At 47.7% G+C, this 11,731-nt stretch overlaps 1 protein-coding gene across 1 annotated transcript; it reads left to right on the top strand.

The window, feature by feature from the left end:
- The first annotated feature begins 768 nt into the window (after window positions 1-768).
- Window positions 769-11,581, top strand: LOC137662928 (transmembrane protein 178B-like). The gene is made up of 4 exons (XM_068399675.1): window positions 769-1,147; window positions 8,235-8,348; window positions 9,596-9,733; window positions 11,059-11,581. The coding sequence occupies exons 1-4, from the start codon at window positions 769-771 to the stop codon at window positions 11,301-11,303; spliced, it is 876 nt and encodes a 291-aa protein (XP_068255776.1). The 3' UTR covers window positions 11,304-11,581.
- The last annotated feature ends 150 nt before the right edge of the window (window positions 11,582-11,731 follow it).

The raw sequence follows: 11,731 nt of genomic DNA, 5'->3' as shown, positions 1-11,731 counted from the left end.
CTGGAGGAACAAGTCCCATAGAGCAAAAGGGATTTGTGCCCTTGGGAGTGCTGCATTTAACTAAGGGCTTGGATCTGGCCTGCTTCCCATCGCGTAAAATAGATGGACGTTTTTCAGCTCTTCGGGCCTTATTTTCCGTTAACTGATAATGAAGGGTTGAGGAGAAATTGTAATCAAAATGCCCACGGGTGCTGCTGCGAGTGGTGTTTGTATTTCATCCACGTTTTAGAAACTGCTCGATCCTGCGGCATCTCCGTGTTAGCAAGGCTCGGCTCTGCCCTTCTGCCCCGCGGGCAGCTCTGGCCTTCAGGGGCGAGTACGAGGCAGGAGGCGGCCGCGGAGACGGTGGGGGGCCCCGCTCCGCCCTTCCCCCGGTCATCCCCTGGCAGCTGTCGCTCCCGGCGGCCTGGGACTCCCCCCGAGGCCGTTCGCTGCGCGCGCGGGGCTCCTGTCGGCTGTTAGCGCGGCCGTTGCCCCGCGCGCGGGCCGTGAGGGGCCTCGTGCCGCGGAGCACGGACCCCTTCACCGGGCGATGAAGGGGTCCCGGAGTCCTGGAGTGCCCCGGGGGTCCTGGAGTGCCCCGGGGGCTGCACCGGTGCAGGTCCCAGCTCGCACTGGGGCCCGAGTGGCGCCCGCGGCGGCCCGGCTGCCGGGGAGCCGGGGGGGCGCTGGCCCCGTTTCCCTTCCGGGGGCGGCGCGGCGGCGGGTGGAGGCCCCCCGCCGGGCTGCAGGGGAAGCGCCCGCCCCTGTCGCCCCCGGCGCGGTAAGATGGCGGCCGCGGCTCAGGCGCTGAGCGGCACCGGGCTGCTCCTGGCCGCCGCCGCCCTCGCCCTCCTGGCCGTGGCCATCGGCACCGACTCCTGGTACGAGACGGACGCGCGGCGGCACCGTGAACGCTGCCGCGGCTTCGGTCACAAGCGCAGCGACCCGCCCGGCTCCATGTCGGCGCCCAGCTCGCACCTGCCGCTCCGCGCCCGGCCCCCGCGGGCCCTGCTGCCCGGGCGGCCCCCGGCCCCCGCCCCGGCCGTCGCCGCCGCCGCTCTGGACTCGCATTGCGGCCGCCGCTTTAACTCCACCGTCTCGGGGCTCTGGAGGCGCTGCCACCGCGCGGGGTACGAGCCGGACAGCGAGGAGCTCATCCGGAAAGGTGCGGCGCCCGGGGGTGGGAGCGGCCCCGGCCCGGCGGGGCGGCGGCGGGGCCCCGCTGCTGTCCGTGGTGCTGAGCTCGGCTGCCGGGGCGGCCCGGACGGGGCCACGGGTCTGCGGGCGGGGCCGCGGCTGCCGCTGCGGCGGCGTGAACGGGCTGGCGGGAGGGCGCGGATGCAGCCCCGCGCGGCCTCCGTGGCTCCGGGTGTCCCTGGCGTGCGGGAAGCGGCGAGCGTGGCCCTGACCTGACCCCTGGGTCTTGTACGCCTCCCTGTCTGCTAAAAATGCTGCAGTGCTGGGTGGGACCACGACTTCGGAGAGCCCCTTGGGTGGCCCAGTGCAGGGCCTGGCACTCGGGCAAGGTCTTGGTGGGCATTCTCCTAACCCTGACACCTGCTTGTTATTGAGCACTGAGAAATGTACAGTGTTGTTCATAGCTCTGTGATGTTTGCAGAAAGGGGAAGGGGACCTGTTGTTCCTGTTCTAGCATGGGGAAGTTCTCGTTGCTGCAGTGGATTGCCAGGCCTTCATGGTGGCAGGTGTCACTCAGGGCTCCAGGGGTGACAGGAGAGAGAAAGCTGTGGATCTTCTGCTATTGTGGCACACGCTACAAAGCCAAGCAGTTCACAAAGTATGAATAAAATTCCTGGACTGGATGGTACAAATAACGTAGTGGGCTGGCCCACTAAGTGAAAATAAATGACACATAAAACAAGCTTTGGGTAAGAAATGCTGTGTATGGTTAATGATAAATAACAAGACTTACTGTTCCAGCAGGTGCATATTAGCACAGGGAGAGTAGGAGTTGGGAGAAGTGCTTCAACTGAGGCACAAAATGGAAATGCTATCTTAAGAAAGTGAGAGCAGTTCTTTAGCGTGGCTTCCAACTGTGACGCCAGTCCTGCACAGCAGAGGACGGATAGACTGGCGCTGTGAAGCTCAGCTTGTCTTTGTCCGTTCTTCCCAATGCACAGCAGCAACTCTTAACTTTTAGAAACTCTAGTGCCATGTGAATCGCTTCTTTCTCTATTTAATCTCCTAGGATCCATTTTATGCATTTTCATTTTTATTTCCATGTTGATCTCATTGCACTGAAAGGTAGCTTATTAATTTATTTCTATTAACTGTACCTATCATGTAACATATTTATCTATTTTTTTCTTCACATCAAGCCAAATGCTTTCAGCTCCCATTGAGATCAGCAAAGGCTGGGGGAAGGGATGGGAAGAATACTAGTTTGGTCCTCAATACTTCTGCTTCTGAGTTATTTTCCCAACACTACAACAGGCAGACAGAGTCCAGAGTCTGCATTCTGCATGCACGAGGGCATTACAGGGTGGTGAGTGGTTTTCCTCAGGGTCTGATGTGTAAAACTGGAGGGACTATGAATCCAAAAGCTTTTCCTACTTTCTTTTCTTCTTCAGCTGTTCTAATAAAAGACCTTGCCTTTCCCTACAAGCCTTGCTTCCCTCATATTCTTTGCCTATTAGGTCTGCAGATGCTGCTGTAAAGATTTACGCATTATCTTATAGAGGGAAACTATTATAATAGTTCTTGTAGAGTCAGATCTTTAAATAGATATGACTCTCTTCTCCCTTCCCCTGGCCTGCTTTACTAGCAGCCTTTCCTTGTTCCCACTGTGTCTATCTTTTCTCTGCCAACTGTGATTAAGTAGCCCTTTCCAGCCAATGGTCAGGTGTGGCTCTTGCTGTTCTCTTAAGCACAATACTAGATGTGGGGCTTCCAAAGAGGAAAAAAAATGGGGTTTTTCTCCTAGTGTGAGCTGAAGATCACTACCGTGCACCTCTGAAAGTCCTGCTTTCTCCTTGATTTGCAGTAAGTTTTCAGCTAGCTCTTTGGTGATGTCTGATGCCTTCTTATGTTCCTAATATTCCTGAAACTAGAGATTTTTATGGGCTTTTAGTGACAGAGGAATAAAAAGTGTTTTTTTTTTTTGTGAAAGTCCACTGGTAATTTTGATTAGCGTTTATACTCTTCATTTTCTAGTACCTCTGGAATAAGGTTTCTTTCCTTTCTGGATCTCTCGAGTTCTGAATAAATTACTAAATCCATAAGTGCCTGTATCCTTAGATAATTCCCTGGATTTCTAATCCAGTATTTATCTACTGCTATTAATACAAAGCAAGTTCTGTGGAAACTTTGATACTTGAGCATTTTAGCCAATGATGCACATACATGCACACATTTATAGATAATATATATTTTTAAAAAATATGTGAAATATATTTGCTTTGTATATTTAAAAGGAAAAAGCAGGAGTCAAAAAATGTAGAACAAAACTGAGAGGTGGGAAATGTTTAAGTGTAAGAGGGGAATGATGTGTGGGATTTTTCTTAAAATGCAAAATCACTATTTTGGAACTGTGAAAAAATAGATAGTTTCATTTTTAAAATACAATTAAGAAGGCAAAAGAAGAAATAGTGTGCAAACCAAATGGGGAAAATGGAGATTAGCAATCAGTAAAAGATAGCAGCTAAAGAACTGAAGCACTTGGTGGGGAAACTAAGAAGATCTGTGTGTGTAGGGAGGGACCCTGTGAGTGTAAGAACTAGAGCACTCTACATCATCTTACAGAGCCTGTGCTGTGTGGATTACACACTGGATAACTGATGCCTGCAACAAAAAACGTTTTGCATGGACAGTTCTTAAGTAGTGAGGTCCTAACAGGGATTTATTATATGCTGTTTAGTGGTCTTTATTAATGTGACCAAAAGTGTTGCTTACAAAATGGTGACAGTAGAAAATGACTTAATTAGGAAAGATCCGTTCTAATAGGCTGCTTTGGATAGCTTGGTGAGTTCAGTTGAACAACATGCATTTTAAGACCAGTAAATTGAAGGAATTAGAAAATGTTCATCACTCTTCATAAACTGGGGATTTTATTGCTTTTCAAGCTTGACTCTGGGATGGGACTGGTAGGTCTCACATATACTGGGCAGAAATGACTTCTTAGTACCACGATATAGCTGAGAAAGTGAGAAGAACCGCTGGATGCTTAAGCAGAGGAACACAAGAGTTTGTTACAGTAATGAGGCCCTTGAGGGAAAACTGCTCAGACCTGGTGCCTGTACTTCCCATCCTTTCCAACTGATGATAAATTGGAAGAGTTAGAAAGAGTGACTGTGAGGTCTGTGGAGCATCTATTATAGTGGCATATTTAATAAACTCAACCTGTTTGGTCATGGCCATTGGTAAGTATGATCTCTCAGTAAATATGATCTGTAAGAGTTATTATGGTGTTTTAAAAGAAGGTTGATTTACCAGATCTAGTGGCCTTTGGGTGATGATGTGGACAAAGTGATCCCATAGCTGTGATGCTCTCCACAATCCTGGGCAGAAATGGTAGGAATAGGCCAGGGAGCTTCAGTGGCCACTTGGTCCTGGGCATGAGGGAGGGAGGGCCAGAGCTCACGTGGTAACTCAGTGTCACCTGCATATGGCTGCTCCCTGGCTTGCTCATGGTGAGAAGGAGAGGGCTTCTCCCAGCTGTGTGGGAGCCAAACTGCTCTAAGGTAGGACCAGGCCAGGTGGCAGAATTGAAAACGAGAACCCCTCTGTTTTGTCCTCATAACGCTGGCACATAGGCAGTGTAGAGAAGAAAACTCACGTGTTCAAAGTCAAAGAGAGACGAAAACTAAACTGAGAAAAAAGTCGGGTGTGCTGAGCCCAAATTATAAACTGGCTGTGTTACAGCAGGCCTAGATCTGGGTTTCCAGATGTCTGTGCTCTGCCTGTGCTCTGCCTGGGTATCTGGAGGTCCAGAAATTCTTTCTAGCCAGTGTCCTCTGATCTTTCCCAGCCTTCGTGTTCAGTCAGGAGAAAGGACTCATCCAGGAACACTGACATGTAGTGGCCCAAGGGTTGTGAGAGGGTACGGGAGGGGAACCAGTCTGCAGTTGCAGTCCTGAGAGGAAAAAAACAAAAACCACGTTGAGGACAAGGTGTGGGAAACAATGTTGGCTGTGGGAGGGCATAGGCTTGTAGTTTGGCCGTGAAAGTGTCAATGTGACACTGCTGGATGCAGTTCATTGCTTCTTATGTTTATTTTTTAATCAAGAAAATTGTACACGCAGTGCAACTTTCGTAGTGTTCTTTGAATGACCCTAAGGAAATGCTAGGATCAGTCTGGCTGTGTAACCTTTTTCTTGTACGTGTGCTTTAATGACATGAGCAACTGCCGCTTCTGTCCTGTGTTCCAACTTACTCGTGTGCCAGAAAAGACAGAGCTCACGTTACATTGTTCACACACATGACTCCGCTCGGTTCAAGCCCTTGCCTGAAGGCAAAGTTTTTAATTTTGGCAGGCTTTCTTATGGTGCTTGTCTGAGTGTGTTATAAACAAAAGCGAAATCACTTTGCTAGCAGGTTTCTGAAATGGAGAGCAGGATGCTGTCCCTGTTTTATAGGCTGGGATTGAAGGTGTGTAAGGGCTTAGGACAAAGGACTTATTGGAGTACCTTTGAAATACCTTTGACTTCGTGATAACTTTGAGACTGCAAACCTGATTTTGATTTTTTTTTTTTCTTTTTTTCTTGAGTACTTAGAGAACAAGGTGTTATATCACTCTAAATGCAGCCTCGTGGAGTACCTGGCTATATTTGAGTGCCTAACGTCTCTGCAAATTAGACTTAGAGATTCACTCAGAAAATGGGAAGCATAAACTAGTGACTGCAGATGCAAAATCTGGCTACTGAGGGTTGGCTGGGTGCATGTTATGATTTCTGGGAGAAAGTGGGTAGGTATTCAGCTGAGAAATCACCCTCAGTGCTTCCCTGATTCCCTGACTCTCTTGCCTACCTGTTCAGCTTTTCTAGCACACCTACAGAGAGAGGCCTCCCTTGTTTTGCCTACGGTGGCTCACACCAGAGCACGTCCAGCCTGTGCTCTCAGAGAAATGGGAATCTTATTGGAAAAATGGCTTGTGATGGTGTAATCAAAGGCTGTCACCAGGCCCATAGATTAGAGGTCACAGTTGAGCATACACCCTTAAAATCACTAACTCCTGAGCTCTTAGTTTTGCAAACTTGCTGTTTTAATATAATTTGATATAATTTTATGTGCTACCCACATAAAATTAGCACTTTGAATTCTGGGGAAGAAAGGATTAGGAGTAGAGTTTTTAAACGAGAGGCAGAATGAATTGATATTTGAAAACTTCTAAATAACCAGATTTGTATAAAAAAGTGGAGAGGTTTTACTTTTAGTCTACATGTAAACTCTTGTAATAATACAGAGCAAAGATTTTTCTCAGTGACATTTTAGCTGAGGAGTCCATAGCTCTGATCATAAAGGATGTACGTCTCTAGTCTTTGATTTTTCTTTAATGAGCTATAAAAGTAGTAATCCTTGCTCTTATACAAAATACTGCTTCATATATAGTACATTTATAATTAGACTATGTAAGTGCATAAATCTTACTTTTAATTAATCCAGTGCATTGTAATCTAAAATCTGGTGTAATTAATTTGTACCTTGGACATATTTCTCAACAACATATGTAAATCATGTCGATATTGAAATTGAATTCAGTCAACAGTTATAGGTGAAATGTAATTAGATATTGTGATGTGCTCTATATGGCCTAAGTTCTTAATTCAGACTTTTACAGAGCTCTTGCAAATGAACTAGCATCCTCTGTCACTGGGTTGTCTTGCTGATCCATTTGCTCAGGCAGCACTACAGACTTGGTCTCAAATAACCACAAAGAGGGTGCCCTGCTCTGCAGGGTGAGGGTGAATGGCTGAAGGTGAAGGGCAGCAACTCAGTGCCATGTATCGATGTATGGCTGCCAGCGCCCTGTGGGGTCAGGGGAGGCAGCAGGGAACCGCAGCAGGGGAAGGGGGTGGTGGGAAGCACAGCCAAGGATGGGGGTCCACCTGAAATGCTTTGCTGCTCAGAGGCTTTTGGAACTCTAGCTTTTGAGTCTTCCCCTTTTGAGGCATGGCTGCTTGTTCCACATGTTATAAATGTCACTATTTTGTTAATGTGGGGAAATTCAGATCACCTTTCCTGCCCTGGCCTGATGGCTGGAATTGGCTGGGCCTCTTGTGTGCAACTCCTATTCTTGTGAAGCGGGGGTTTCTTCCTTGCAGGTCCTTGCAGTAACCAGGTCAGTACAGTCCCAGTGAATGTTGTTAGAAAACAAAATCATGCATCCCATTGCTGCAGGGGCAGCACAAAGCCCATGTCTTCTCCTGGGTTTTCTAGTGTCTTTTGCAAAGCTGATCACTAGGTCTGCAGCTCCCTGCTAGTGATTGTTCACCAGTTTAATAAGCTCACTGGCCAACTGATTGATTGTTTTGGAATGGTTCTTCTGCCCCAGCCTTCAAATAGTGGTAATGACCCTGCAGCCATTGTTTAAGGGGAACTTTTCATACTATTTAGCTCTTTAACCTTTCTGGCTGTTCTCTTCCACCCCACCATCCACGTTTATTCTCCCCCCCGCCCCAGCTTTATTTGTAACAGGGAGGACAAGACACCTTCCTCTACCTCCACCTCCTAGTATCTACTCTTGTTATTGGTTATTTTCTAAACTAAAAATCCCTTTCAAGAAGAGTATGCATTTAGTTTCACATTTGCATCTGGGGCACGCTTTTCTTTAAGCTGTAATGGAAACAAGCCTACTTGGGTACTATTGTTCATCACAAGTAAAGCAAAGAGCCAGTGACTACTGGAGTGAAATCAAACTTTTCTCCCATGCAGTTCACTTCCCAGCATTCACTCAAAATTTTCAAAGCGATTCAGCTCTGTCTTCTTAGAGACAAAGCAGTCCTGTTGGTACTTGGCCACATTCTTGTCTCCTCAGCCATCCCAAAGAGATCGTACCAGTTCCTGTAAGAAGTTTCTGGAGCTGGTTTTGATGACTCTCACTCCTGTTTACCTTCAGCCGTTCCTTCCTGGGGCCTGCCTGGGTCAGCAGCTTGCTCCCCCTTTGTTGGTGTTTCTTTGCAGCAAGGCTCCCTCGCTCTGTTACTGAACTAAGGCTTCCCTTCTGTGAGCTCTGCTGGGCCAGCCAACTCAGCAGCACAGGGGTTTCATGCTGTTTCACACTGATGTCTCTTTTACAGGAGTTATTCAGCGCTGCACTGCTGTGAAGTACCACTACACCTCCAGCTCTCTGCCTCGCAACTTACCCATCAACATTACGAACACCATCCGGCAGGATGAGTGGCATGCACTCCGTAAGTGACCCAAAGCAGCGTTCAAGCCTGTTTGGATTACTTAATGCCTTAATGCAATGCCAAGTGAGGACTCTGAATCAGCCGACCTTCACTGGGCTCTCAGCATAAATACACATTTGTTAGGGAGGAAGGGGAAGCAGCTGCCAGTATAACTGGAAGGGGACATGACATTTGGAGGAGGCTTAACTGGTGAATTCAGGAATACAGGCATGTGTGTAGTGTGTTGCAAGGTGTAATCCTATTCTGGATCTGGGGACAGACAATTCCTAGCTGGCTTACAGCAAAGGTGCTGCATCACCGTATAGTCTGTATAGAGCTTGTTGCATTTTTCTGTGTGCACACCAGTGACCTGGTGCAGCTCGCTGGCAACCAACTCTTTAACGGACCATCTCAGTTTATCTTCTCAACCTCCTGTTACCAGCTCCTGGCCCACAAGCTGCCTCATGCCCAAGTCCTTCCCACACAGATGACTGACCTGTAGCCTGTCACTGATAATGATTTAATGTTTCTTCTGCTCCTGCTTCTCTCTATATTTGGTTCTGTTGCCTCACATAATTCTGCCTAGCCCCTCTCATATGAGCCTCAGTGTTGAGGAAATCCAGCTACAGACTGAACCAAGAGGAGACAAGAACAGCTCTTGTATTATGGATGACAAAGTGCTGTTCATATCACTGGTGCCCAAGCATTTTTTTTAGAGCTTGTTACTGGAGTTGTTCCCATCATACTGTATTGATCTGCTGTCTGCTTCTGTCCTCCCACTATTCCTCTTTTCAGTTCACACTATCTGCCTTCCATGCGCCAGTCCTTTACTTCTCTTCAGCGTCCCTTTTCACTTCTTTTATTTTCAGCAGACACTCACCCAACAAACTCCATCCCAAAGAAACACACCACAAAAAAAAAAAAAGCCCTTGCAGTACTAACATTTATAAATCATTGTCGAATTCATAAGGCACCTCTTCTGTCCCATGCTGGAGAGTATTATTTGGCCAGTATTCCTCTTAGTCAGGACAGGAATGCTCTCTAGTTGTACAGGGCCCAGCAGAAGGGAGTCCAGTTACCTGGATTCCTTTCAGTGTAATGGACAAGCAATCTACCTTAAAGAAGCTACAGGAGGAGTCATCCATGGGTGAAGTATAAGCTTCAGGACCAGCAAATCTAAATCTGTCTTGACTCTCCCCTGGCTGTCCTGTCTGGGTGCTGCCATCTTCATGTCTTCTTTCTTGCTTTTTTCCTTTCTGTTTCCTCAGATCTGCGGAGGATGACAGCTGGCTTCATTGGCATGGCAGTCTCCATCATCCTGTTTGGGTGGATCATTGGTGTGCTGGGCTGCTGCAAACAGCAGGAGCTCATGCAGTACGTGGCTGGGCTGCTCTTCCTAATGGGAGGTGAGAACCTTTCACTTCTGCTCCTGAAGTCACCACAGTCAGTATTGCTGACTGGCTGGGGAGGTGCTTTTAAAAGTCAAGTCAGCCCACAGCAAACACAAAAAGCAGTTCTTTAGTGCAGCAAACCATCAGCACAGTGCAGAGTTACCACTTCCAGCACTGGGCAGGACCTGTGCTTGCATGGATATTTGCATGTTTCTGAGGAGACCCTGCTGTATGTACACGTGGGCCTCCTGCTTGGGAGAGCTGGTATGCAGCTACAGGTATGTGCACAATGAGCACAGACCTCTTGCCTGCTTGGAGTGTGTGGAGCCTGCAGCTCCTGTCAGACAGCTAAGGTCAGTTTTCCCTAGGGAATCTTAACAAAGGAACGAAAAAATCAATATGTAATGCATCTTTCTGCTGCTCAAAGATGCTCACATCTTTGGGTAACAATGATGTCCAAACCCAGCCAAGCCTAAACAGTGGCCCAGTGATAAGGACATGAGTTCAGTGCTTGCCAGAGGTGTTACATCTGTTCCTCCTAGCTGGGAACAGACTTTCTGCATGGTTTTTCTGAACTTTGATTGTTCAGCTCAAAACCAGGCAGTGTTTCTTCTTTATTAGAAAGGGACATAGTAGCAACAAATGCACCAAAAGGACAAGCTAGTGAGATGCTGCCAGGATGGCGACTCTTAAATTGCAAGCAGTAAACAGGCAACTTTCAAGTATGAAAAAAAATGAGTCTAGTGTATATTAGACATATTAGAGTGCCTCGTGCTGTATGTTTCTTTGGCTTTTTTGCTCCTCTATATAGGTACTTAGTCAATGTGCAGCAGATGACAGAACCTGGGCACTTTCTATTGGCCTTAGCTATAGCTATGAGGAGTCTGGCCGATCCTAGTAGAAACCAAGCAGTGCACTTTGCAGCCCTGGGCTTCAGCTGTTTACCTTCCATAGGAAGGACTGCCCACGTACTGTCCAGAACCTGATCACATTAGTCATTGTAAATAACTAAAGTCTCAGGAGACTCGAAGCATGATGAACTACACATGACTGAGCTCGAAATAGCAACAGAGGGAGCTAAGGCAATACTGGTTATTTGGGAAGTGAGGTATCCTTTAGTCCTACATATTTTGCCTTTTTTTTTTTGGTCCTGCCTTGTAAGAAGAGTGACTGGTAGGACTGGAAAGAAAAAAAAAAAGAAAAAAGGGTAATTCTTGATTTTGAAAATTCATGACTTTTGAAAATACCTGGGGGAGGGGGGACGGAACCAAAACCCAAACCCAGAGCAAAAATTAACCTGTCTGAGGACAGTGTAGAACCCTCTTGCTTTTGTCCTGCAGGTACATGCTGTATCATCTCACTCTGCACATGCGTAGCTGGGATCAATTTTGAGCTATCTCGCTATCCTCGCTACGTCTATGGGCTGCCAGAGGACATCAGTCATGGCTATGGCTGGTCCATGTTCTGTGCCTGGGGAGGCCTGGGCCTCACCCTGCTGGCTGGGTTCCTCTGCACATTGGCCCCATCACTCAACACTTCTCGGGCATCCGTACAAAAACCCAGACAAGAAAATGGGGCCGTGTGACCTCGGAGGGCGTGAGGAGAGACTCTGGAAAGCGCAGCCTGGGCAGAGCTGTGGGTTAACAGCAGGAAGAGGTGGCATGTCAGCGTGTGGAGAACAGTGCCATAGCTGTGGAAATACCAGCCTGTGGGATGCTGCTACAGCCTCCAGTCGTGGACACAGACATTGAAGTAACTCCAGGTTTGAATTATCACCGATTTGCTCATTGATGGTTTAAGGGGGACAGTTCTTTTCATTTGCTTTTTTTCTGTTTACAAGGGAGTAAGTCCAAGGCTGTGTCTTTTTTTGTGCTGGTTTTTTTTGAACTGTACCTCCATGGTCCTGTTATTGTCCAGTTGTAAGGGATGTTTATGCACCAACTCTATTGCTGCAGGTCTGTGTAATTCAGACCCAAATTAGAGCAAGGAGCTACATGAAGTTGGCTTGAACAC

This window comes from Nyctibius grandis, chromosome 4 (genome assembly GCF_013368605.1).
Source record: "Nyctibius grandis isolate bNycGra1 chromosome 4, bNycGra1.pri, whole genome shotgun sequence".
Classification (NCBI taxonomy): Eukaryota; Metazoa; Chordata; class Aves; order Nyctibiiformes; family Nyctibiidae; genus Nyctibius; species Nyctibius grandis.
The sequence above is the reverse complement of the archived record's forward strand: the minus strand, read 5'-3'. Positions and strand labels throughout refer to the sequence as shown.